The sequence below is a fragment of the Heloderma suspectum genome, chromosome 2, assembly GCF_057233095.1.
Source record: "Heloderma suspectum isolate Gila_16-S chromosome 2, 16-S_ref, whole genome shotgun sequence".
Lineage (NCBI taxonomy): Eukaryota > Metazoa > Chordata > Lepidosauria > Squamata > Helodermatidae > Heloderma > Heloderma suspectum.
The window spans coordinates 175,887,303-175,915,150 of record NC_139459.1 but is presented as its reverse complement, the minus strand read 5'-3'; the positions used below and the strand labels follow the sequence as shown (position 1 = coordinate 175,915,150).

At 45.0% G+C, this 27,848-nt stretch overlaps 2 protein-coding genes and 1 long non-coding RNA gene across 3 annotated transcripts in view; 1 reads left to right on the top strand and 2 right to left on the bottom strand.

Moving 5' to 3' along the window:
* The window catches only part of LOC146353374 (synaptonemal complex central element protein 1-like), a 615,017-nt gene that overhangs the window by 268,592 nt on the left and 318,577 nt on the right, over nt 1–27,848 (bottom strand). The gene's annotated exons all lie outside the window — the stretch shown is intronic.
* LOC146353386 (caM kinase-like vesicle-associated protein) lies at nt 72–26,785 on the top strand. Its single transcript, XM_084836283.1, has 10 exons — nt 72–166; nt 1,705–1,836; nt 10,594–10,668; nt 12,489–12,627; nt 12,827–12,947; nt 13,525–13,600; nt 13,883–14,019; nt 14,489–14,567; nt 23,442–23,529; nt 25,581–26,785. Exons 1-10 carry the CDS (start codon nt 72–74, stop codon nt 25,782–25,784), a joined length of 1,146 nt encoding a protein of 381 aa, XP_084692409.1. The 3' UTR covers nt 25,785–26,785.
* LOC146353385 (uncharacterized) overlaps nt 14,760–27,848 on the bottom strand; it is a 31,573-nt gene continuing 18,484 nt past the window's right edge. The window contains exons 3-5 of the long non-coding RNA XR_014788048.1: nt 20,019–20,190; nt 15,076–15,382; nt 14,760–14,942 (exon numbers count right to left, since the gene is read on the bottom strand). This is a non-coding gene — a long non-coding RNA (uncharacterized LOC146353385). The remainder of the gene's footprint in view (nt 14,943–15,075; nt 15,383–20,018; nt 20,191–27,848) is intronic.

Here is a 27,848-nt window from a genome sequence, read left to right as displayed (position 1 = left end):
AGTTTACACTAAGAATAATTACATCCCCCTTTGTTTTCTCCTTCCCTTTCCCACCCACCCATCCCTTCAGGATGCCGTTTGGCTGCATCGGACTGCGGGATGAAAAGAACTACAACAGCCTGTCTGACATCACTGACAAGTATGAGATCGGGCAGCTGCTACGGGCGTAAGTAGGCAGCACACCCGAAACCACTGCCCCAACTTTCTGCAGCCTCTGGGGCTATCCCCAGAAAACAATGTGCTTGCAAACAACCAAGGGACACAACCATTTGGGAAGGAAGGATCTTCCCTTCGTCCCCAGTGATTTGGAATGCCCTGTCGCAGCACCCTAACAACACCACACCAAATACACGTCAGCATTCCCGACATAGCCATACTATCCTTTCCACTGCCTTGTGCTATCAGGAAAGCCATGCAACCACAGCTCTCCCTAACATTAGGCAGAGGGAGGCAACCACTTCAGGTGGCAGGTTCTGGCAGGGAGGCAGCAGGTCCTTGGGCCGGCCCTGCATGCAACCGTTCCAAGACCTGACATTCACCGTCACACACCCCTCCCCAGCTGCCTGGAAACCCGAGGTTGGCCCTTGACAGAAGGACAGAGCTCCAGGCCTTGTTGTCTCTCTTGCTCATGGCCCTTCTCCACTGTGGATCCACAGGCGCTTCTGCTCCCTCCCCTTTGCCTGCCTTGCCACTGCTCTTTCCACACTGGCTCTCAACACCTAGCATACACTGTGCTCCATGAACAGGTAGCAGCTGCAGAGGTTGTTGTTCTAATTTCAGCCCCTGCCTGGTCGGCCAATTTGCCACAAGCGGCAGATGGAAGAAAGAGCACAGGAGTGGCAAAATGGCCGACCGGACTGGGAAGGAATGGAGTGTGACCAGCTGCTGAGGTAGACGAGCAGCAGGCTAATGGATAGCAGATGTGACAAAGGCCGCAGCTGCCCATTACATAGGCCAGCCCATCTGGCATCTCTACTGTAGCACAGCCAAGCTTGTAAGCTAGCCATGGTGTCTTGCCTTCATTTATTTATTACATTTGTATCCCACTTTTCCTCCAAGGAGCTCCAGGTGGCATACATGGTTCTCCTGGCTTCATTTTATCCTCACAACAACCCTGTGAGGTAGGTTAGGCTGAGAAGCGGTGATTGGCCAAGGTCACCCAGTGAGCTTCATGGCTGAGTAGGGATTTAAACCCAGGACCCTGGTTAGGTTCTCCTGGCTGGCTTTCTTAGCTTAAATGGAACCACTAAATTCTGGGGCAGAATACCTCTGGTTATTAGATGCTGATGATGGGCTTCACCTTTGTGCCCTGCTTGTATGCTTCCCAAGGACATCTGAGAAGAAAGCCAGTGTGGTGTAGTGGTGAGAGTGTTCAACTGGGAGTCAGGAGAGCTGGGTTCTAATCCCCACTTAGAAGCTCACTGGGTGACTTTGGACCGGTCACTGATTCTCAGTGTAAATTATCTGACAGGGTAGTTGTGAGGATAAAATGGAGAGGAGGATGACCATGTAACCTGCTTTGGGGTCCTTGAAAGAGGAAAAAAGGTGGGATATAAATGTAACAATAAATAAATAATAAAATTACTCTGACTGGCCACTAGAGGAAATAGAATGCCAGACTTAGGTGGGCTGTGGATCTGACCAAGCAACAGAGCGGTTCTTCAAGCAACAGCAAGTTTCTTGTGGTCCTCCCCTCTCCCACAGGAAGGAATTCTGTGAGATCTGTGTGGCCCGTGAACGCCAGACAGAAAGACTGTACATCTGCAAGAAGTTTCTCAAGAAAGATGGGCGCAAGGTGCGAAGGGCAGCAAAGAATGAAATCCTCATCCTGAAGATGTAGGTGCCTGGGGGGTGTGTGTGTGTGTGTGGGGGGGGTCTGGTGTGGGTCCACCAGCATGGAGGATGATATTACCTCCAGTATCAGAGGCAGTATGCCTCTGAATACCAGTCACTAGGAACCCATGCAGGAGAGAGTGCTGTTGCGCTCATGTTCTCTTTGTGGGCTTCTCATAGGGATTTGGTTGGCCACTGTGGGAAATGGGACACTGGACCAGATAGGCCTTTGGTTTGATCCAATATGGCTCTTCTGATGTTCAGCTGACACTCCAGCACTGATGCTTGCTCTGGGCCCCTGTGAAAGCTACCAAATTAAATGAAATGCAAGCCACCATTTAAAATTCCCCACAATGCCCCCGATGCTACCTTGGGGCATTGTAGGGATTTTTTTTAAAATGGCAGCTCATAGCTGTTTGTTGCTTTGGCCGGGTAAGCTTGTAGCCAGGGGCCTGCCAAAGGGCTCTCTGCTGAGGGCCCCCTCAGTCCTGGAGCCAAGCCTTGTGCACGTGCATGTGCCAGAGAGCTCCTGGGGCACACATCACACCCATGAGTGCCCACTCACCCCCATCTGTATGGAAGCTTGCACATTTCTCAATTGCGTTGAGGAACCCTGCTGCGCTTCCATAAATAATAACACTCCCTCTAGCTTCTTTTCTTCAGCTGCCAAGTTGATAGGATGTATAATAATGAGTTCATGGTCACTGAGCCATAGTTAAGTTCACAGCTTAAATGTTCAGTTCCAGCAACTGAAGTATGGCATAGGGGCTAGGTAGCTTCACGACTGTGAAGAAAAGAAACAGAGAGACTAAAAAACATTGTTTTTGTTTTCCTTCCATCACGAAAGCAAATGTGTCGAGGTAATACTGTTGCCATCTGTTTGTTTTCCTGGCAAGGCTCCTGTGCCTTTATCAACTGCATCAAGAGGCGGAAATTCCCCAGATAAAGCTTTTCTCCTTCACTACATCTGCAAGAAGAGAAATATCCTCTCTCCTTCAAAGCTGCCTCTGGGATGGAAGCTGACCAAGTGAAGTTCATGCCAAAGCTAAAATTCAGATCAGACAGGACTAGGTGAAAGCCTTTGCTGACGATGACGACTGGCCACAAGCTGTTGCCAAAATACCAACAGCCCAGTGGTGTGGGGAGGAACTGCAGCACAGGCTGGAGATCTCCAGATATTTGGGACATCAGTTCCCAGAAGCCCCTGCCAGCGTGGCCAATGGTCAGGAATGCTGGGAGTTGAATTTCAAAACATCTGGAGCTCTAACTTTCTGCCTACCTTGCTCTAGAGTGGTCTGAGGCTTCTCAGATTACCCAGTGATGCAACAAGAAGTGGCACTATTATTATTAATTTTAGTACATTTATATCCTACCTTTCTTCCATCATGGACCTCAGATGTGGGGTTGCCAGCTAGGTGGTATTCCAGACAGCCTCTGACTGGGTGCAGACCTGCTTAGCGCCAGCCAGGTGGCTGTGGCCGGTACCCTCAGATCCCACCCTGGGGCCAACAACAGCGGGTCCCAGCCTGCCAGATTAACCTATGAACCAGGAGGCTCAAGATCTAGAGTGACCTCTCCCAGGTGGCCTGGCTCCCAGCTAATCAAGGCCTAAGATGTATTTCTGACAGTAGAAAAAAATGGAAGACTTTCCCAGCTGTTCAAACCAGAAGCTCTTTCAGCCCAAGGGCTAAATCCCAGTTTGAAGAAGGGGGGGGGGCACATTCCAGTGGTAGGCAGAGCCAAAGGCAAAAGGGGCAGGTCCCCAAATACCAGCCTATGTTAGCTTAATGCTCTCAAGTACATAAACCTTAGGAGAAGCATTTCAGCGTTTTAGAATGGGAGGAAAAACTGCACAAAGGCTGGGAAACCACCGAAATATCAGATGGTTGGGGGGAAAGGGGTGTAACCTAATGGGGAACCTCAGAGGGCCAGATTGGGATCCCAAGAGGTCCCGCACTCCTTCCTTCAGACCAAGGGCGCAACTACAAATTACACTGAGTTTTGTGACAGGTGTGTTGGTGTTTGTTTTCCTTACATAAATGCAGCCACTAAGGCTGCAATTCGAAGCTGAAGACCAGTGTGAGGGGAGAGGGGCTTCAAAACCTTTTCTCCTCAGGCCTTGCTGTTAAAAATCACCCTCAAGCTACTTTTACCCCTACTGGGGAAAATAGAAAGGTAGGTGCATGCCCTTTGGCAGCTGTTAGTGTCCACCTGATAATGTAATCGTGTGGGCGGGAGGCTTTAGGCCTCAGAGCCACCTCCCAGTGGAAAGGTGTTTCCAGACAAGGCTTTTATTGCACCGTTGCCGTCTCAGTCATAGAATTTTATAAGGGGTCCAGATGGCATCATCTTCCACTCATAACCTTCCCATATTTTCCCACTGCTCCTTCCAGCTTTTCTCTTACCGCAGAAAATTAGTTAAGGAGAAAAAGATGGAATAGCTGTACAAGACCTTTTAATTAGTTGTGCCAGGAGCCCTCCATCTGGAACCATCCTAAATCTTTCCTTCCCTCGTGCTCAGTCAGGGCCTGGGAATCCTAGTTTTTATTATTATTTTGTTGTTAAATGACACTGACAGATTTCTTACTTCTTAAAGATCGCTTTAACAGTAGCAAGGATATTAACTGTCAGATAATTTGGAAAACTCCTAATATCCTTGTTCTTTCTCAATGGGTTGCGTAAACTACATGAAGCTGTCATTTCAGCAAAACGCACCCTGCCACCGTATCAGTATTTGCAAGGGCAAAAGACGGAATAATAATGTTTGCTTTAAATTGGTCTCTGCTTCTGTGACTCAGGTGTGTTTAAAAAAATAATAATGCAGAGCGCGTTGAAAGAAAGAAAGAAAGACTTTTGCCTGTCCGCATCCTAAATTGCAACTGACGCTCCGCTCACCATCAAAGCTGTGCATCTTATTCCCTGATCTGCTCCACATCACAAGAGCTGTTTTTAGCCTCTTTAAACATTTAAAGGCCAGGCATGAATTATTGAGAAGCCCTCAGGGGCAGGCTGGGACTTCTGCTGACTTGGTCTTTTCAGAAACGGTCCCTCGGGTGCAAACAACAGAGCCAGACCAATAGGGGAAAGGCAACACAAGAAAGATCTCAGCACGGGAGAAGGAGGATAGTCCAGCAGATAGGTGAAACAGTTGTGCCTTTGATGATAAAAGCATGAAATGTGGCACACTTTTAGACCACACCATATTGAATATTATTCAATATTCATCATAGGGGATTGGAATGCTAAAGTAGGAAGTCAGAAATCACCGGGATAACAGGCAAGCATGGCCTTGGTGTACAAAATGAAGAAGGACAAAGGCTAATAGAGTTTTGCCAAGAGAACACGCTGATCATAGCAAACACTCTTTTCCAACAGCACAAGAGGCGACTCTACACATGGACATCACCAGATGGTCAATATCGAAATCAGATTATGTCCTTTGCAGCCAAAGATGGAGAAGCTCTATACAGTCAGTAAAAACAAGACCTGGAGCTGACTGTGGCTCAGATCATGAGCTTCTTGTTGCAAAATTTCGGCTTAAATTGAAGAATGTAGGGAAAACCACTAAACCATTCAGGTATGACCGAAATCATATCCCTTATGAATATACAGTGGAGGTGAGGAATAGATTTAAGGGATTTGACCTGATAGACACAGTGCCTGAGGAACTATGGACGGAGGTCCGTAACATTGTTCAGGAGGCAGCAACTCAATCCATCCCAAAGAAAAAGAAATGCAAGAAAGCCAAGTGGCTGTCTGATGAGGCTTTACAAGTAGCTGAGGAAAGAAGGGAAGCGAAAAGCAAGGGAGAAAGGGGAAGATATATCCAACTGAATGCAGAGTTCCAGAGAATAGCAAGGAGAGACAAGAAGGCCTTCTTAAATGAACAATGCAAAGAAATCGAGGAAAACAATAGAATGGGAAAGACTAGAGATCTTTTCAAGAAAACCGGAGATCTCAAGGGAACGTTTTGTGCAAAGACGGGCATGATAAAGGACAAAGAAGGCAGGGACCTAACAGAAGCAGATGAGATTAAGAAGAGGTGGAAAGAATACACAGAAGAACTATACAGGAAAGATCTGAATGTCCCTGATAGCCATGATAGTGCGGTCACTGAACTTGAGCCGGACATCCTAGAGAGTGAAGTCAAGTGGGCCTTAGGAAGCATTAGTAACAACAAAGCTAGCGGAGATGACAGTATTCCAGCTGAGCTATTTAAAATCCTAAAAGATGATGCTGTTAAAGTGCTGCACTCAATATGTCAATAAATTTGGAACACTCAACTGTGGCCACAAGACTGGAAAAGGTCAGTTTACATTCCAATTCCAAAGAAGGGCAATGCCAAAGAGTGTTCAAACTACCATACAATTGCACTCATTTCACATGCCAGCAAGGTTATGCTCAAAATCCTACAAGCTAGGCTTCAGTAGCATGTGAACCGAGAACTACCGGAAGTACAAGCAGGGTTTCGAAGAGGCAGAGGAACTAGAGATCAAATCGCCAACATCGATCATGGAGAAAGCAAGAGAATTCCAGAAAAACGTCTATTTCTGCTTCATTGACTACACTAAAGCCTTTGATTGTGTGGATCACAACAAACTGTGGCAAATTCTTAAAGAGATGGGAGTACCAGACCACCTTACCTGTCTCCTGAGAAACCTGTACGAGGGACAAGAAGCAACAGTAAGAACCGGACATGGAACAACCGATTGGTTCAAAATTGGGAAAGGAGTACGACAAGGCTGCATATTGTTGCCCTGCTTATTTAATTTATATGCAGAGTACATCATGAGAAACGCCGGGTTGGATGAATCACAGGTCGGAATTAAGATTGCCGGGAGAATTATCAACAACCTCAGATACGCAGACGATATCACCCTAATGGCAGAAAGCCAAGAGGATCTAAAGACCCTCTTGTTGAGGGTGAAAGTGGAGTGCAATGAATATGAATTTGAGTACACTCTGGGAGAGAGCAGAGGACAGGAAGGCCTGGCATGCTATGGTCCATGGGGTCACGAAGAGTCGGACATGACTTAACGACTGAACAACAACAACATACTGAATATTGTTCACTATAGGGCCATCTCAGATTTGCCGTATAAAACACAATTGGTAGCCATTTTGAAATATGGCTGCCAATCGCAGTTACGTTTCCTCCATTTTTGGAGAGTCATGCATATTTTAGGATTTATGAGAGCTGATTTATTTGCATTATAACTTTAGGAGTGTACAAAAAGCCAAATGGGAGTTAATAACAAAAAACCCTTACGGTTCTGTAATAGAATATAGAGCTATGTTGTTTTTTACAGCTAGGCATTGGGAAAAACAACTTTAAAAAAAACAGAATGATTGCTGTTTATTTCATGTAAAGACAACATTATCATTACCAGGCCTACCGCACTAAATTGTTTTTTTAAAGTCAAATACACTTGGATACTGTTAGACCCCCACTCCCATCTTATTAGTCAGTACAAAGTGCGCCACAAAGACAAAGAGCAGTACACTGTAGAGCAGTCTTGTCACGCTTGCAATGTAGCCTTTCTTGCAGCCACATCGTATAAGTTCCTTACAAGCTTCTATAGCCTCTGGAGGGTTGTCCAGCATATTTTCCATCCACCCTCAACCTTCATCCACCCCCAATCAATCAGCTAGGTAAGCTGTGGTGTTGCAATCATCATTGGGGCGCAGCACTGACCAGCCTGGTAGGCAGCCCTTTTGATATGCTGAATGAGCACATCCTGTGTAGGAGATAGACAGTCAGTTGCTCTACCTTTCTGCATGAACAGCTGCTTCCTTGCATCATTAACATGCTCTTCGCTGCTGGTGCGGTCATATAGCAAAACCACAAATGTCTCCAGTGGCTTCAGCCATTCTTCTACTGCCTGCTGTCTGGGCCTATCAGCCAAGGTACAGAATGCTGAGGAAAGATCTCCATATGCATGCCAGGTGTCCCATGCAGTCCTTTTGCCCTGCCTCCAAAAAAGGACACAGTATCACACCCAGTAATTGCGTGGAACACTGGCAAGACGATACATTGATCCGGACCCACAGCAATTGCTAACTTATGAGCAGCAAGGAACTGAAATTCTTCCCAACTCCAAATGCCACCCCATAGTTCATTAATGTTCTGGCACTGTGCCAATGTTATGTCCAGAACTACAATGTCAGTGTCAACAGTATGTATTAGGGCTTTATTATACCCTTGCTGCACAGCATCACTAAAGTGGGGTAGGACGTGAGTATCTGCCTCTTCGTGTGAGCGTGGAGCCAGTCCCAAGGCATCTTGACGATTTACACAAAGCACATTGGCCTCGTTTGTAGTAATTACCTGTTTGTTAGTGTCAATGCCTGCTAGCATCATTGCCAAGGAGAACGACTCAGTCTTGTTGTCATCAACGCGGACAAACTCTTGCCAGTTGGCTTGACACGTTTCCAAACACCTTTTACCCTTTTGTGCTTTCAGGCCTATACAAATCCCAGATGATGTCTAATCCTGTTGCATACTGAAGCCCTGATTTGATACAGGGAAGGAAAACATCAGTGGCATAATCCTGGAATGTTTTTGCAAGCCCTGGTCACAGCAGGTTGATGATGGCAACACCATCAAGAATGGTTACCTGCACGATAGGATTGGAGACATTTTCTTTCACAGGTGTGAACTCATATAAACAGTGCAACAAATCAGACTTTGTTCCTGTTCTCAGACTCCCCGTCTTTGACGGTGCTGGGGAATAGGCTTGATTCTTGTGGCAAAAGAAGTCATCTAGATCACCATTGCATATCTGGGATCCAATGTAAAGTCTAGAGAAGAGTGACCAGTCATTCCTTAGGGATATCAGTTGCAGCTGTTTACTTGACTTTTCTCTGACTGGAGGATTGCTGAAGATATGGAGGTTGTTCCATGTGATAGAATCTGTGATAGGTTTGTCTTGGTTGACAAGCCTCTTACTGACCTATGTTTCATATTGGGCAACTCCAAGTTTCTCAGTCTTGAGTAGTGTGTCTGCCACTGCTGGATCTACAATGTTTCTACTGTCAAGTTCAATAAGATCACAGCTGTTTTCACTAAATGGGTTTCCCATATCTTCTATGGCTTGAGTGAGAGACTTCACAGATTTTGCAAATGCCATCTCTGTGTTTTGGCCTCATGGTGATGCTCATCTGTCCCCCATCTCTTATTACTTGAATTCTCAAATTCTTCAGTTAAGCAGGCCATCTCAGGACCAGACACCATCCATTGACGCAGAGCTGCTGGGTTTTCTGTTAGGCCTACAGCCCCACCATCTCCTTTTACAGCTGCACTATTCTGCTTGTGGGCCTGGTCAATGGCAATAGCAGGGAAGAAGCATTTTGACTTTTTTGTGACAAATTTCGCTTACATGAATTCTTCATAGATGTTACAATGGCACTCTTGAAGTGGAACCATATCACAAAGGTGGACAGGGATCCATCTTGCATAGTGGGTATGGTCCAAAGCAAAGAACCAATCTTTGGCAATCTTGGGCAGGGCATCAATATAGAGCTGGAAGTCTCCCTCTCATATCACTCTCACATAAGTAATCAAGACAAGCTTCAACTGTAGAATGATGTACCAGAATCAGAACTGGAGACATACATTACTACTTTTATTACACCAGTCTTCCAGTGACAAGAAGTGGCCATTGTCTTCTAAGTCCTGGCTGTCCTCATTATAGGCCTGCTGGAGAAGTACATAGAGACTACTGGCTGTGATTTGATGAGCTCTACAGGTACGAGTCCCCTGGACTGCAAGGAGGTCAAATCAGTCAATTCTAAAGGAAATCAACCTTGACTGCTCATTGGAAGGACAGATACTGAAGCTGAAGCTCAAATATTTTGGCCACCTAATGCGAAAACTCCCTGGAAAAGACCGTGATGCTGGGAAAGATTGAAGGCAAAAGGAGAAGGGGACGGCAGAGGATGAGATGGCTAGATAGCATCACCGATGCAATGAATATGAATTTGAGCACACTCCGGGAGAGAGCAGAGGACAGGAAGGCCTGGCGTGCTATGGTCCATGGGGTCACGAAGAGTCGGACACGACTTAACGACTGAACAACAACAACAACAGGTACATGTCACATGGGATGCTTGTATAAATGAATCAGCTTTTCCTGCTATGGTAACACCAGCCTGAACAAGCACTCCAGTCCACCCGCTTTCATCCAGAAGATCTCCAAGTACCTTGAGAATTGTCATCTCAATATGGAGCCCACCAAACATTACAAATCATAAACAATTATGTATAATGCTATAATGACATTATAAAGTTATCACTTATTTTTCTTAACTCCATTTTGCATGTGCATGCACGCATGGATGTGCGCTCCTGTGCTTTTGTGCATGAGTGTGTGTGGTAGGTGTCTGCACATGTATTTACACACCAAATTCAAGCAAAATCACATTCACCCACAGAGCATCAAACATACAATAGGGCAGATTGAAAATGTTTCTTAGGAGGCCATTTTGAAAAATGTATGCCATTGCTGTGGAAGAAAATCTGTGATGGCTCTATAGCCTAAAATCTTCCTGAGAATATGTCCTACCTGTGCCCCAAGTCTCATGCTTTTATCATCAAAAGCACAATTTGGCCAAATATTGCACCTATCTGCTGGACTAGGAGGGTATCAAGGACCGGGTAAGGTTGATCAGGAAAGAGGAGATTTATGACTGGGCTGGGCTGAGTGGGGGGTGGGGGTGGGGAGGATGGAAAGCAAATATATCTCTACGTTCTTCTTCCAGGGTGAGTCATCCCAACATCTTGCAACTGATTGACACATTTGAGACAAGGAAGGAATTCTACATCATCCAAGAACTGTAAGTTTCACCAGGAGCTGAAGACACACAATTATTTTAGGCATTCAAGAAGCAGCTGGACAAGGTGACGAGGGCACCTGTCCAGGTAGCAGTCTGGACAGGAATGCAAAGTGACCATCAAAGATGATGTAATATATTAACAGTGATTAAAGTAATAATTAATTAACATTCTTTTTTTGCTCCCAGTATGGAATAATTAGGCACCGTTTCAAGATGATAGATGAAAGGCCAGATTTATTTATTTCACTATGTTTATATCTCACCAAGGAGCTCAAGGTGGCATGCATGGTTCTTCCCTCCTCCCCCACTTCAATTTTATCTTCACAACAACCTTGTGAGGGAGGTTACTCTGAAATATGGTGTCTGGCCCAAGGTCACCCAGTGAGTTTCATGGCTGACTGGGGATCTGAACCCAGGTCTCCCCAGACCTAGTCTAACCAACACACTGCACTGGCACAGATGTTGGCTTGCTTGGAGGTTTCGTTCAGGCAGCAGACCAGGCAGAGGGTTTCTTCCAGCTTCTCACTGATCCTGTGCCAGCACCCTAACACAATAAAACACATCCAGATACTGCTGGGGGTTGATGAGGAAAAAATCAGACGTGTGATACAGAAGAGCAAGCTTATAACCTTTTCTCAGCAGACATAGTCTATCTGTGCAGTGAGACATTTTGAATTTCACCAGTAGTAACCTTAAAAGTCTACAGCCATTGTTCACTTAGTTTGCTGCTGTTTCCCACTGTGTGTGTGGGCCGGGGGGAGTATACAACTGAGAGCGTACCCTGGGGGCGTAGGATGGATTAGTTACAATACTGGTAAAAACAGGACATGCCAAGGACAGCATAGGAGCAGTTGCTAGGAAAAGAAATAGTGATACCTCCAATATTACTACACCCTCCTAGGCCTAGGGTAGCAGATGCGCAAGAGGGCAGGGCTCCTGCGCCTTTAGTAGCTTGTCATGCAAACTGCACCTGCTGAAATTCCCTCTTCTGCACAGTTATTAAAGGTACAGGAGCCCTGTCTTCTTCTGCATCTGGACACTCTAGTCTCATCTCTGCAATACACTCTCAACAGACCTCAGTTCTTCTGGGCACACCACCAAGCAACTCAAGCAGGGCTGTTCACATTTGGTAATCCCACTAACAAAGAAGTCTACATGGAATATGGTAACTGTCCTGGGGACCTTTCAGTGTAGATTTTGCTGTGCTTTTAAAAATCAAATTCTTAGATCTTATGCCTGTAGTAAGCAATTACTACAACTGCTGCCACATAACAACAATGGTTTAACAATGTGCTAGGTACCATACAGAATACAAAGCAGCATGCTTGGCCAAAGGCTCACATTCCAAGTTAGGCAGAAAGGACTTAAGGTTCTCTGCTCAAGAATGGAACTTCTGTGTCCTGCAGTTTACTTCCCTTCATGGCCTCCAGACGTTCTCCCATCCCATATCTATGCGCTCCTCTAGTAGTCCATCAAAGTACACATCCATGTCCTCTACCACTTCACTGGGCCTTGCTGAAAACTGCAAGTTTTGCCACAGGTTAGATATTGGGTTCCAAACAGAATATATAAAAATGGAACCAATTCATGCAATAAGAAGATTTGATTTCAGTGCAGGATTTCCTGGTCACTGAGCAAATTGTTGTACTTTTCTTCTTTTGAGGGGCAAAGTGTGAATCTCTCAAACCATCACCTTGTTGCCATTCAGCAATCCCAATACAAGACACTCCAAATACAGCAGTGCCCAAGGGGGAAATGGGGTTTGCCACCTCTTTTCCAGTTAATCCGGCATCTCAAGGAGATTCTGTGTGTCCCTGCAGGGCCACCGGTGGGGATGTTTTCGACTGGATCCTAGACCAGGGCTACTACACGGAAAAGGATGCCAGCAATGTCGTCCGGCAGGTGCTGGAGGCATTAGCTTATTTACATAACCTGCACATTGTTCACCGCAATCTCAAGGTAAGGAAAGAATCCTGGATCCCAGGCCCAAAATGCTCAGGGCCATCACAATCCCCCCACCAGTGGCCCTGTCTGGGATAGCCATCCTTTCAGCAATGAAAGGGCCCAAAGGTACTTAGGTATGTCTTTTGCAGAGCAGGGTAGAAATGGGGGCTAATTTTGGGTTTTCTTTCTTCCCCTGTGTCTCTGCTGCCTCCAGCTGGAGAATCTCATGTACTACAACCAAAACAACCGCTCCAAGGTGGTGCTGCGGGATTTTTATCTCTCACGCTTTGAGAATGGTGCCATCACAGAACCGTGTGGGACCCCCGAATACTTGGGTATGTATGTGCCTCCATTCCCAGAGCTGTGCTTCCAGAGGGTTCTTAGCACTAACCATTCGAAAGCACTGCATAGCTGTTCCATCTTTTTATCCTGAATGGATTTTCCGCAGTAAGAAAAAAAGACAGAAGAAGCTGTAGGAATACACGATAGAGTTATGAGTTGAAGACATTATTGTCTAGACCCCCCTTGAATTCTGTGAAACAGGCAAGGTGATGGTGCAACAAACACCTCATCTGGAAGCACCCCTATTTTCTCTCAAGTGCATGGCTTTAACTGGACCTCATGACATATTCACAGAAACTAGGAGCCTTGCAAGGTTGCCAACTTTTTCCTCCCTGACAAACTTTCTATGCCTTTAAGAGTTGAACAACAGGCAGAAATTCAATAGGTGCAGCCTCTCCCAGCACAGAGATAGAGAAAATCTCACCTGTTGAGTTTCTGCCTCTCACATAACTGACAAGAAGAAAATTGAAAAGTTGCAACCTTGGCACTCACTGGCTCCAAGCCACAAGGGCTGTACCTTGCCCAAATTTTCTATAATTCTCTTTGACATATGCGTGTCTCTCCACACAGCTCCTGAGGTGGTTGCCCGGCAGCGCTATGGACGACCTGTTGACTGCTGGGCCGTGGGGGTTATCATGTTTATTCTGTGAGTTCCACCAGTGTGTGTGTGTGTGTGTGTGTGTGTGTGTGTATGTGTATGTAATCAAAACATTGTGGATAAGGAGGGGCGGGTGCATGTGCGTGTGTATGTCTCTCCAAGAGAGAAGGCAAAACCATCAGTAAGCTTGAAATAACTTAGGTTGCAGAATCACAGCAACCTGATAAATGTGGTACATGTAAGCATGAATTTTGGGAAGGGATGTTCAGGACTGCTGGGGTCAAAGCTTTCTGCTGTCCTGTAATGATTGTTTCACCCCCATCCAAATAGGCTGTCTGGGAATCCCCCATTCTATGATGACTCAGATGATGAGAACAGCGACAGTCACAACCGCCGCATATTCCGCAAAATTCTGGCTGGGGACTATGACTTTGACTCCCCTTATTGGGATGACATCTCTCCTGCTGGTAAGACAGCGAGCACCAACCCAACTCCATTAGTCCCTCCTCCATATACCTGGAATAATTGACTCATCTTCTGATCCTGCTACACTAGGCCTGGTCTATATATCCAGCAGAATGCAATGTTAAAATCCTAAGGTGGTACAGTAGATGACTTCAGGCTGCAAGTGAGGGTGCCATTATGAATATAAGAACTCCTAGTAACTTCACAGAATAAAATGCACAACAGGGAGACAGGTTCTAGCCCAGCCCGTGCCTTGCTGTGCTAGTGTTCTACTTAAAACAAACAAACAGAGGGGAGCATTCAGAACTGTAATTCTCCACCTGTAATGTGAAATGGCACTGTCCATTCTACCACCTCGAGACTCTACCACTTCCTTCTACTGCATGTGTATCTCGCACCTCGCTCTTGTTACCAGAGCAATCATTCGCTTTTACTAACGTTTCCTAAACTCCTATCTTTTTCTCCTCAAAGCCAAAAAGTTGGTGTCGCAGCTTATGGAAGTTGATCAGGATCAGCGAATCACAGCCCAGGAGGCACTGGGACACAACTGGTGAGTGGCAGTTCTTTTGGACAAGGGCAGATGAACAATTTGTGAGACCCTGAACATACATGCACATGGATAAAAACTGCTTGCATTTTACATACTGCAAAAAAAAAACAAAAACCCAAACAAACCCAAAAGGCACGGAATATTCATTAACAAAAATCATGCATCCGAAAAGAAAGTTAAGAAGAAAAATATGAATACTGTAAGGATCTTTAATTACAAAATCTAACAGTAACCTATAATACACGAATACTAAAAACCCTAGTAGGCCTGGTTCTCTAAAGTTCATAATAAAATAAGCCGAAATTGTTTTGACATATAAGTCTTCATCAGTGTCCTAATAACTTCAAACCAGATGTTAACAACATCAAACCAGATCTGTGGAAAAGGAAAAAAAACACAATTTGAAGTCAGCACTGCCAAAATAAAACAAAAATGTATTAAAAGACTGCTTTTGTGGTGGGAAGTAATGCATAAATTTGCATCATCATAATATACAACATATACTCACACATGGCTTTGGCTCTTATATGCAGGAATATGTTTGATTTCTGTAGACATGGCAGAATCTTGATGAGACAATTTCAGAAAAGGGGATACCCCAACAAAGGTCCTGAAGCAAGCTATGGCCTGGCATCAAGGGTAGCCATCGTTGGGCACCTGCCGAGGGCCCACACCCCAGCAGGGGCCTGGACTGGTTTCTCCTCTTCATCGTTGCAGCCTGCTTGTTTACCTGTCTTATGCTCTGGGCCAGACAACAGTGGTGATGAGAAGGAAGAGCAGTAGATGCCACTGCCTACTTGTTCACTGCTCTCTGCCTGTCAAGCAAGCAAGTGGTAGCAATGAGAAAGCATGAGGAGCAACAGCAACTGATAATGGCAATGAGTAGATAGACTCACTGAGGGAGGGTGCCCATTGAGGGTGCCCACGGGCCCTCAAAGACCTGGAGCCAGTACTATATAAACCCAAACAGATGGATAGGAATACTGTTTTGAGACCTAAAGCTGAAACGAAAACTGGAAAACATATAGCGGTTCCACTCACATTTGATGGTTATATCAAGCAGATTCAACAGGTGATACTGAAACACTGGCATTTCCTATCAGGAATCCTTAAATATAAGGAAAAGCTCTTTTTTTAGGTTTAAGCATGCTTCCAATTTGAGAGATATGGAAAGACAGAAAGTATCACTTAGCACCTGATATGGGTATATTTAGTAAAACTATGAGCAGTTTTCCTTGTAATCACTGTAGTGTCTGTAATAATTGTGCCAAGCTAAAGGAATTTGTTAATAAGAATGTAAGAACACAAGAAGAGCCCTGCTGGATCAGACCAAGGCTCCATCTAGTCCAGCATTCTGTTCACACAGTGGCCAACCAGCTGTTGACCAGGAACCCACAAGCAAGGCATGACTGCAACAGCACCCTCCCACCCATGTTCCCCAGCTCACTGCCTCTGGTACTGGAGGTAGCACATAGCCATCAAGACTAGTAGCCATTGATAGCCTTTTCCTCCAGGAATTTGTCCAACCCCCTTTTAAAGCCATCCAAACTGGTGGCCATCACTACATCCTGTGGTAGCAAGTTCCATAGTTTAACTATGGGCTGTGTGAAGAAGTACTTCCTTTTATCTCTCCTGAATCTCCCACCAATCAGCTTCATCGGATGACCCTGGGTTCTAGTATTTTGAGAGAGGGAGAAAAATGTCTCCGTATCCACATTATCTATACCATGCATAATTTTGTAGTCCTCTTATCAAGTCTCCCTTTATCCTCCTTTTTTTCCAAGCTAAACAATCCCAGCTGTTGTAACCTTCTCTCATAGGGGAGATGCTCCAGTGCTTGATCATTTTAGTTGCCCTTTTCTGCACTTTTTCCAGCTCTACAATATCTTTTTTTAGGTGTAGTGACCAGAACTGGACACAGTATTCCAAGTGTGGTCGCACCATAGATTTGTATAAGAACAGTATGATAGGCAGTTTTATTCTCAATTCCTTTTCTAATTATGCCTAACATGGAGTTTACCTTTTTTACAGTGGCCGCACACTGAGTTGATATCTTCATTGAGCTGCCCACCACAACCCCAAGATCTCTTTCCAGGTTGGTCACTGCTAGTTCAGATCCCATCAGGCTATACTTGAAGGTGGGATTTTTTGCCCCAACGTGCATCACTTTACACTTGCTTACACCGAACCGCATTTGCCATTTAGATGCCCATTCTTCCAGTTTGGAGAGATCCTCTTAGAGCTCTTCACAATCCCTTTTTGTTTTAACCACCCTAAATAATTTGGTGTCATCCACAAACTTGGCTACTTCACTGCTCACTCCTAATTATCATTTCTGAACAGGCTGAAAAGCATTGGTCCCAATACAGAGTCTGTGAGACCCCACTATTTACTTCCCTCCATTGGGAGAATTTACCATTTATTCCTACTCTCTGCTTTCTGTTCTTTAAGCAGTTACTGATCCATAACAGGACCTGTCCTCTTATTCCATGACTGCTAAGTTTGCTCAGGAGTCTTTGGTGAGGGACTTTGTCAAAAGCCCTTTGAAAATCCAAGTAAACAATGTCTACTGGATCACCCCTGTCTGCATGTTTATTGACACTCTCAAAGAACTCTAAAAAGTTGGTGAGACAGGACTTACCTTTACGGAAGCCGTGTTGATTATTTTTCAGCAGGGCTTGTCTTTTTATATGCTTACTACTGTTATCTTTAATAAGGCCTTCAACCAATTTACCTGGAACAGACGTTAAGCTAACTGGCCTATAATTTCCTGGATCCCCCCTGGATGATCCCTTTTTGAAAATTGGTGTTACATTGGCCATCTTCCAGTCCTCTGGTATAGAGGCTGATCTTAGGGACATCTTGCATATTTTGGTTAGAAGATCTTGGTCAGAAGAACAGCAACTCTAGAATGGATACCATCTGGGTCCAGTGATTTATTTCCTTTCAGTTTATCAATAAAGGTTGAGAACGTCATCTTTTGTCACCACTATTTGCCTCAGTTCCTCAGACTCCCTTCCTGAAAACATCAGTTCAGACACAGGTATCTGTCCAATATCTTCTGCAGTGAACACAGATGAAAAGAATTCATTCAGTTTCTCTGCAATCTCCTTGTCCTCCTTCAGTACTCCTTTAACTCCATTGTCATCCAAAGGTTCAACTGCCTCCCTGGCTGGTTTTCTGCTTCTGATATATTTAAAGAATTCTTTATTGTTGGCCTTGATGTTGTTAGTGATATGCTCTTCAAAATGCTTTTTTACTTCTCTTATTGTCTGTTTGCATTGCCTTTGTGCAAGCTTGTGCTCCCTTTTGTTTTCCTCACTTGGGCAAAAATTCCATTTTCTGAAGGAAGTTCTCTCTTCTCTAATAGCTCCCTTAACCATGCCGGTGACCTCTTGGACTTGGTGCAACCTTTCCTGAACTGTCCAACTTTCCAACATTTTAGTTGGGCTTCTATTATTGTGGTTTTGAGTAATCTCCAAGCATTTTGAAGGGATTTAATCCTCTTGACTCCCCCTTTTAACTTCCTTTTCACCAGTTCCCTCATTTTAGAGAAGTTTCCTCTTTTGAAGTCAAACGTGACTGTATTGGACTTTCTGCGAAATTTTCCACTTAAATATATATTAAATCAGATAGCACTGTGATCACTGTTTCCAATTGGTTCAACAACATTTACATCTCGTAGTAGGTCCTGGGTGACAACATTTAGGATTAAATCCAAGGTTGCCTCCCCTCTGGTTGGTTCCATGACCAACTGTTCTAGGGCACAATCATTTAGAGCATCCTGAAATGCAACCTCTTTGTCATGGCTGGAACATGCATTTATCCAATCAATGTAGGGGAAATTGAAGTTGCCCAATATTACAACACTTCCTTGTTTGGAGGCCTCCCTGATTTTGTTTTCCATCTCAAGGTCCCTCTGAGCATTCTGGTCTGGGGGACGACAGCATGTTCCTAGCACTACATTTGTTTTGGAGCCTGGTATTGTCACCCACAGTGCTTCTGTGGAAGAGCTTACCCCTTTTAGGTGTTCTAGTCCGCCCAACACTATGCCCTCTTTGACGTACAGGGCAACACTTCCCCCAGTACGCCTTCTCTGTCCTTCCTATACAGTTTATATCCAGAGATGACTGTATCCCACTGGTTCTCTCCGCTCCACCAGGTTTCTGTAATGCCCACTATATCCAGGTTTTCCTTTAAAATCAAGCACTCCAACTCTCCCATTTTGGCTCAGAGGCTTCTAGCATTTGCATAAAAGCACCTATACACAGTATCCTTCCCCACATGCCTCTGGTGTGTGCATCTTTTGCTATGGGATGTTGGCCCCTTTGACTGGCCGTTAAGTTCTACCATGTACTCCTGGCCTATTTCCTCCCCTTCTACATTTGGGCAATCAAAAACATTTTCATCCTCATCCCTTTGGGATGATTTAACCCGAACCAGATGCGTCCCACCTCCTGTCGGCTTTCCCCCAAGGTTTAGTTTAAAAGCTGCTCTGCCACCCTTTTTATGTTTAGCGCCAGCAGTTTGGTTTCATTTTAGTTCAAGTGGAGTCTGTCCCTCTTGTACAGGCCTGGCTTGTTCCAAAACGTTCCCCAGTGCCCAACAAATCTGAACCCCTCCTCCCTGCACCACTGTCTCATCCACGCATTGAGACTCCTCAGCTTTGCTTGTATAGCTCGCCCTGCGCGTGGAACAGGTAGCATTTCCGAGAAAGCTACCTTGGTGGTCCTGGATTTCAACTTCCTACCTAGCAACCTAAATTTGGCCTCCAGGACCTCATGGCTAAATTTCCCCACATTGTTGATACCAATATGGACCATGACCACTGACTTCACTCCAGCACTATCTACTAGGCTATCTAGACAGCGCATGATATCTACAACTTTTGCACCAGGTAGGCAATTCACCATGCGTTCTACACACCCATCACAAACCCAGCTGTTTATGTGTCTAATGATCGGATCTCCCACTACCACAAGCCCCCCTCCCCACAGAGGCACATCCTCAGTGTGAGAGAGTATTTGTTCATCTTCCAAGGAATGGGTCCCTTCTAAGGGATCATTTCCCTCTTCCTCAGAATGACACCCTCCTTCCCCGAGACCTGCATTCTCCATGACAGCAGAGGAGCTATCACCCTGGGAGTGGGACACAGCTAATAGGTCCCTGAAGGTCTCATCCATCAACCTCTCTGCCTCTCTTAACTTCTCCAGGTCAGCAGCTTTGGCCTCAAGGGAATGAACTTGTTCCATGAGAGCCAGGAGCTCATTACACTGAGCATATCCACGACTTCTGTCCAATACTACACTGGATAGCCCCCACCTCCCTGCTGGCTTTCTAGCTTCATAACTGTTTTTTTTTTTAATTCTGTGTGTTCTCCCTGGAAACCATAGTTGTTTACTACGAGAAGGCAGGGAAATTATTTATAGTTATTTATTTACAGTTACTTACTGTGAGTACAGAATAGGGAGGAAAGAGTAGACTCTCCCTATTGCTAAACTTGCATAGTTGCTTAACTCGCTTGTTTGCTGATGCTTTGTCACTGGGGCTGAGATGCTTCGTCACTGGGGCTCCTCGCGGTTGGAGAGCTGGCTCCCTTGCAAGTGTGCCTCCTTAAATAGTCCTGTTGATAAGAGGAAATATGTCTCAAAAGATCTCTTCAGTGATGATACAAGGGGTGTAATTTATGCTGCACAATGTCCTTGTAATCTTATCTGTGTTGAGATGGCTATGGGAATTGTTTGAATGAGTATCTGAACACAAAAGTTGCATCAGGAACAGAAGACTGCAAGCCCCAATGGTGAAACATTTTGTGGAGTTTGGATGGGAGACCTGAAGTTTTGGGGCCTTGAAAATGTTATTGGTTCTGGTGCAGAATCAGAAGCAAAGTTTAGAAGGAGGGACAAATTTTGAATTTACTCCTTAAAAATGTTGGCTGTTGATGGCATCACTGAAAAATTAACTGGAACTCCTGTATAATGATGACATTTGAGGTAACTTTGGATCAGCTGTTTGTCCAAGAATTTCTTGTTTGTATATCAAGCCATTGTGGTCTATATTATGTTATTTAGTAATATGGTTCAGTTTTGGTTTTATCAGCACTTTCTGGAATGGATGTGATTAATTAAACTAAAGCAAGTTCACAGTTGTTGGAAGTTTGTGGTTGTAATAAGGAGGACAGTAACAAAGCCTTGATATAAACTCATCAGTGGTTTCAGGAGAATAGGATAGAACAGTTACTCACCAGTTGCTTTGGGTTCAACATATGAGATCAGAGGAAAAAGGAGATTTTATGGATAATGTAATTGTTTGGGGAAAGGTTTTTTTATGGTCATATTGAGGAATAATTAGTAAGTTTTGAGATATTCTCGCAGTCTGGAAGTTGAGAATCCAAACCAGTGACCTCTGAAAGTTTTCATTTTATTTAGGATGGTTGTTTAGAAAAGGTGTCTGAAGGGAACTGTCCGGTTCTCCATTTAAACTTTGCATACAAGAGCCAAAACCTTTGGGTGAGTATACGCTTGATTTTTGAATACTTGCTTGGTTTTTTTGTTTTTTGGTAGTGCTGACTTCAAATTGTTTTTTTTTCCTTCTTCACAAATTTGGTTTGATGTTTATTGTTACTGCTGGGATTTTGGATTTTGTGCCTTTTGGCTCCAAACTATCGTCAGCTGACCCTGTTTATCCCATATGCCTCCTCAACATGTGATTAAAACTCAATAAAATAATTATTTAAAAAAACCCTCAGTCCTGTGTGCTACTTTTCTTAGCTCTGCATTGAGAGTGGGGACTGGTGTAATAGCTGCTGATGTCACAACACTGGCATATTTTAGTGGTGGGTGGGCCAAAGGCAAAAGGGGTGGGGCCAAAATTAGCAGAGGTGTAAGACACTGTAAAGGATCCTAAGGCTTTATCATGTTACAGTGAACATTAATTTCTACTACCTTGTTAGAAAGAGTCTGTACGTTGTCATTCCCTGGTGCTATTAAATGATAGCTCTTTGAGCTTTGGGAGAGGTCAGGATGGGCCCCTAGTCTCAGAGCCTGCTGGTGTGGGAAAGAGGGCAAGAATTTGTGGCACTGGTGATACAGTCACGTGTTCCGAGTAGACATGTCTAGAATTGCACGGTCCACGTCCTAGGATTGCACGGTCCACGTCCTAGGATTGCACGGTCCACGTCCTAGGATTGCACATTCCTTCTTCTTTCCTACACATTTGGGAATGCCTCTTCTTGCAACTCATGCATGCATCATCTCAAACAAAGAACTGTTTTTCCCCTTCAAAACTATTACTGTGTTCATAAATGTATAGAGATTTAATAAATTATCGGTACAGTCCTGTGCATGTCTACTGAGAAGTAAGGCCCAGAGAGTTCAATGGGGTTTATTCCCAGGTAAGTTAAGCACAGCATTGCAGCCTAAATTGATGATTACTCATATGATTAATTTACTAAGATTTCGTGATATAGTTGGCAGCCCAAGATAATACATTTGTGTCTTTCTGTCCATTCAACAAGCCCAGGCTGGCCTGCCTATTGTATGGCATGGGCAATCGCTTAATATTTCAAGCCTTTAAGAGTATATTTCCGCTCCTTGTCCCCGCAGTTATGTTTTGATCCTAAATAACAGTTAAGCACCTGTTTGGTAGGAAAGAACAGCTGTATGCAATGGGCATGAATCTGGTTTCATGCCTAGGTCATTCAAACAATTATAGAACCATTATTCCATCTGGAGGGACCTTTCATTCCCTATCCAGCATTTCCCTCTCTCTGGATCTCCATAAGACAGGGGTGGGGAATGGGTGGCCCTCCAAAAGTTGTTAGACTGCAACTCCCATCAGCCCTAGCTAGCATCGGGTATGGGGAGGGAGGGAGGGAGTTGCAGTCCAAAACCATCTGGAGGGCTACATGTTCCCCATCCTTGCCATAAAGTATGTCTCCCCTCTAAAATAGGGGGGGGGGAAACCCACCCTCAACCCTGTTTACCGTGCAAGGTCCACAAACCCTTTCCCCTTTTCAGGTTCTTGCTTACTAGGAACATTAGGAAAATAAGCTGATTGAAATATTGAATTGTCTGTGGATTATTGAAAAACTGCTCTTTGCCCTCTGCTTTTTTGGAAGGGAGATTCAGTAACATCCCAACCCACCAAAGACTTTGCATTTGTGAGTCTGTGGAGATTAAAAATGGTTTTTCATTCTTTATTAAGTTGTCCCTTATATGAGCATCCTAGGCAGAAGTTTATTTATATTCTTTGGTCCCTGTCAAATACACCCCTACTGGACCAGATATGCACACTGCTTGTAGGCGCACTACCACCCAAGTAGCAAAATTTGCTTTGGCAGCTAGGAAAATATGAGCCACATCTCAAAAAATGTAGGGGGGATGGAGGGGAGAAGTTATTTTTCTATTCTATTTTTAACATCCATATTGCAACTGAAACTCTCCCCATGACCTGAGTTCAATCGCAGCGGAAGCTGGGTCCCAGGTAGCTGGCTCCGGTCGACTCAGCCTTCCATCCTTCCGAGGTTGGTAAAATGAGTACCCAGCTTGCTGGGGGAAAGGTAGTCACGACTGGGGAAAGCAATGTCAAACCACCCCGCTACAGTTTGCCATGAAAATGCCAGCGAAAGCGGCGTCCCTCTAGGGGTCAGTAATGACCCGGTGCTTGCACAGGAGGAACCTTTCCTATGCATTTATACATTTGATTGCTGAATACATTACTGTTTGTTTATACTGTGGTGGCCTATGGCTTTAAACAATAAAGTTGTTGGACCTTTGAAAACCTGCTCATATTTTCCCCCACCTGACATGTCGTTTCCTTCCTCCTCTTCATCCACTCTCATCCCTAATTCTATACTACCTCTCCCCTTGTCAGGATATCTGGAAACATTGCTTCTGAAAAGAACCTCAAGGAAGGAGTCTGCGCCCAGATTGAAAAGAACTTTGCCAAGGCCAAATGGAGGGTGAGTCTCATGCCACAAAATGGCACTGTGGTGCAGGCAGGGGAATATGGGCAATGATGGAGGAAGGTTATGCCCTAAGATTGAGGCGGTGATATTTACAGTTCCAAACTCTACATTTTCAAGGAACCCTTTCCGCATCAACTTCTCTGCCAACAACCCCGTGTGAGAGCTATTGCCAATCAGAGTAGCCAATGAAGATAGATGGACCAATGGTATGACTCGGTATAAGGCAGCATCGTATGTTAGGGGAGAGAGCATAGCTCAGTGGCAGAGCCCCTGCTTTGCATGCACAAGGTCCCTGGTTCAATCCCCAGCATCTCCTGGTAGGGTTGGGGATTGAAACCCTGCCTGAAACCCTGGACAGCTGCTGCCAGTTAGTATCGATAATTCTGGGCTTTATGGACCAATGTTCTGACTCAGTATGAGGCAGCTTCCTATTTTCCTACATCTGTCACAGACCCCCTGCATATTGCAGTGGATTCTAGGAACCAGGGAGCATTCTAGGGTGCACATTACTTCAACATAGAGTGCTGGCCAAGCCTATTGGGCCTCACCATTCCTTACTTACACCAACTAAGAGTGCACCTAGAGCCACCTAACATTCCGCTGTAGGGGCACATCATAGGGGGAACTAATAGTGGTAATCTCTCCGGGAAGCGAATCTGCTGTTGGTGATTTTTATCACTGATAACCTTCTGGAGAACACTGGGGGTTTCCTGAAACACAGTTTGAAAACTGCTGGCATTAGAGAAGGTGCAAGAGAATCAGGTCATGATGAGTTAAACTGAAGCAGTGCATGCCACTTAAAAATGAAGCATCTCCTAAGATGAACATACTCCATATGTGCTTCACATTTAATCTGTCCTGTAAAATAGAGGGCTTGAGGAATCTAATTTGTGTGTGTGTGTTTGTTTTTTAACTAGAAACCTGAGGTCCACGAACCAGAGCCAGGTGCAATATAGTGGCTCAGGATGGGGTAGGGGTGGGGGACATAATCTTAGAATTAAGGAACAAGGGTGCTTCGGAGCACATCTTAAGCCCAGGAATTTGTTTTCAGTACCAGAATTGAGCTCACAGTCCTGTCACACAAAAATCCAAGCTTTCTTCCACCTCAGTAGCCTGTAGTTGTTATTGTTCAACAATTGCAAGTCAGAAACCCTTGGTGACCCATTGTAAATCACCTAGAGATCTACCAGTATATCCTGATCTACCTTTTGCCCACCTCCACTCTAAAATACTTTTTTTATTGGGGGAGAATAACCCCCACCCATAGTAAAATGCCCTCTCTGGTTTATTAAAAAAAAAAAATAAGCAGCACCCACCAGTTAAAACCTACTTCAGCAAAGAAGCTTAAAAGCCAAAAGTGTGCGAATAAAAACATTTTGCCTGCTGGTAGAAGGACAACAAAAATGGAGCTAGCCTAGCTGCCCTAGGCAAGGAGTTCCAGAACCTGAGAGCCGCATGGAGAAGGTCCTGTGGCATTCTCACCAAACATTCTTCCCATAGTGGTGGGACAGAGAGAAGGGCCTCTCCTGATGAGCTTAAAACCTGGCCAGACTCATTTGGGAGAATGTGATTTTTGAAGTAGCTGGTCCCCAGGTCATCACATGTCCTTTATAAGGTCAGACTTAACATTTTGAATTATGCCCAGATTTTGGCTGCTCTCTCTTTCCCTGTGCCCCAATAACCCTATTCTATGCAATCCTAGGGCCTTTGGATCTAGTGGTTCCAAGGAACCTGGTAATGCAAGTATTGTTATTTTTCTAACTTTATAAGCAAGGTAGAGATAGAAAGTCCTATCCTGCTTACCAGGATGGTTACCTCTTTAATTATGGCAGGGTAAGCTGTAAATATGCAGTGGCCATTTCAACCGGCATCAGTGACTAGGAACAAATTGGGAGACTCAGCAGAGGGGCTGCAATGTGGAGGCTTGATTCTTTTTTTTTCTTTTAAATTTAACCAACAATTAAAAATAATAATAGGTCTGCATTTACAGTCTTTGGTTCAACATAGGTTGGTCCCAATTCTTGATGTTGCCTTTCTCCTTCCAGAAAGCCATTCGTGTTACTACTTTCATGCAACGTCTCCGAGCTACCGATGTCAGTGGCCGCCTCCCTGTCACTCCCCGTTCCTCCATGAGCGTTGCTCACGAGGTCACCATTGAGGCGCCCAGACCAGCTGACCGTTTGGAGACTCCATGCCCACTGGAGGAGCAACACAGCAAGACAGAAGGAGCCCCTGAGAAAAGGGAATAATGGCTCCCGCTTTCCCCAACCCCATATCCTGATGCCTTCTCTGCTGAATCCACATACTCTGCCCTTGGTAGGGGAGGGCGCTGTGGGTCAGGAGTATGGGGCAAGGAACCTGGGAGCTCTTTAGCAGTGTTATCCCCTCCCCCAACCCCTGCCATTGGCCAGGAACTGTTTGGTTTGGATGGACAGAAAGAAGGACCAATCAGCCATGTGGAGATATTATATATGGGAAGGAAGGACTGGGGATTAGTGAACAGGTAGCTGTCAACTGTGCCCTGGAGAATGCACCTGACTCCATTGCGGGAGTGTGGGACCCTGTTCTAGGCCTTTCCCAGTAGCCAGTGCAAGCGGTGTCCCTTGCCATATAGCATCCCCCCGCAATGCAGACAAAACACTTATGCCTTGTTGAGCGACAGCCTCTCACAGGCCTACTGACCAATGTCCCACAGCATCTATATCTCTGCCTCTGTTACTTCAAAGAGGCTTAGAGAACAGGAGGATTTTGCCCACAATTCCCTTCCCTCACAGACAAGCTAGAGGCAAGGTTTGAGCCAAGAAAGGAAAGCTTCATCTCCTACTTGCAGGTGCCCTTGGGAGCCAATGTTCTGACAGTGGAGCCGACGTGTACTTTAAGGGAGAAAGGAATGGGGGAGCTATTCCAGGCTAGTGAAGCAAGTGTCAGAGGAGAGTCCATTCCATGGATCAGGGATCCATTTTCCAGCCTAGCCCTGTTCCATTATGCCCAGTCCCATATTTCACTTTTAGCCATGGCAGGAGCAGTTTGGAAAGTGAGTCACAGTGGATTGCTGCCCTGCTGGTTTAGATCCCAACCTCAGCTGGACTGTGGAGGGAGGGAGGGGTATGAAGGATGCATGTCCAAGCCAGCTGCATGTTTTATGAAGATGCTATTTTAATACAGAAACGTCCCAGCTGCCCCTCCCCTGGTGCTGTCTTTCCCTCTCCAGGGGTAGCTCGGAAATAAAAATAAACAGGGTCTTTCTCTGGTTATTGTCTTATCTTTCTATGGGTCTGTTGGTGATGGGGTTATTATTTAGGTATTTGGTACAGGAATCCTTCATAAGGTATTTTAAATTTGCCCCCATTTCTAAATATAGTGTTATGGTTCCCAGCCCTCCTCTAAATTATGGCTTGATGACATAATCAGTAATCCTGGGATAACGTTGCCATCTGATTTCTTTAGAACAGCAGAGGAGTATTCTAAGGCTGAAACCAGCTGAGTGTGAGAGGAAGAGCCTCTGAATAATTAGGGGCTCTCAGACTGCCCCTGTTCCATTTTTTTAATAAATGATGATCACAATGAATAGCATAATGGTCATTACCTTGGCTAAGAGGAGAGAGGTGGAATTCTGCAAATATACCATCTAGATTTACAATACAAAATATATTTACACTGTTTTAATATCTATCTGTACTAAGGGGGGTCCTTTGGGGCTAAAAGATGGGGGGTATGAAATGTCATATTTAACAACTGAGATAGCCCAGGAGTGGTATCACCATAAGGCAATTTGGTTATTTATATGGGCTTCTTGTGTCTCCAAAACCAGTAACTTTCTTACCCTGGATCATAAACCTGGCTGGTATCCTTCCAATGCACTCTCCCAGATCAAACCAGAGGGCTATTGCAGAATGCTGGATCTGCTCCTTGATGCTTGGGACATACTCTGACCAAGAAGCACTTCCTTCTGGTTCCTGACTAGGGCCTTTGTGTATGCTCACAGGCACTTTCTCCTCAGGGATTCATCCCTGTTTTAGGGGCAGAACCCTATCACAGACAACAGGCTGCTAGTCACTCTTGGCTCCTTTGTATTCTCCTTCGTCGCCACGTGTCTGTCTGAAACCTGATTTTGCTTGGGAGAAAAAAAAAAGTCGCGACCCACTCAAGTCACTCCTTGCATTATTGGAGGTCTGTTCCCCGAATCCCAGATGGTTGCTAAAGGGGAAAAGGGGCTATCTTACTCTGCACATGTGCAGAGGCACTTTTCTAGTTTTCCAAAGCTCTGCCCTGGCAATGAAGGTTTCCTCACTCAAATTAACCTCTGGCCTCAC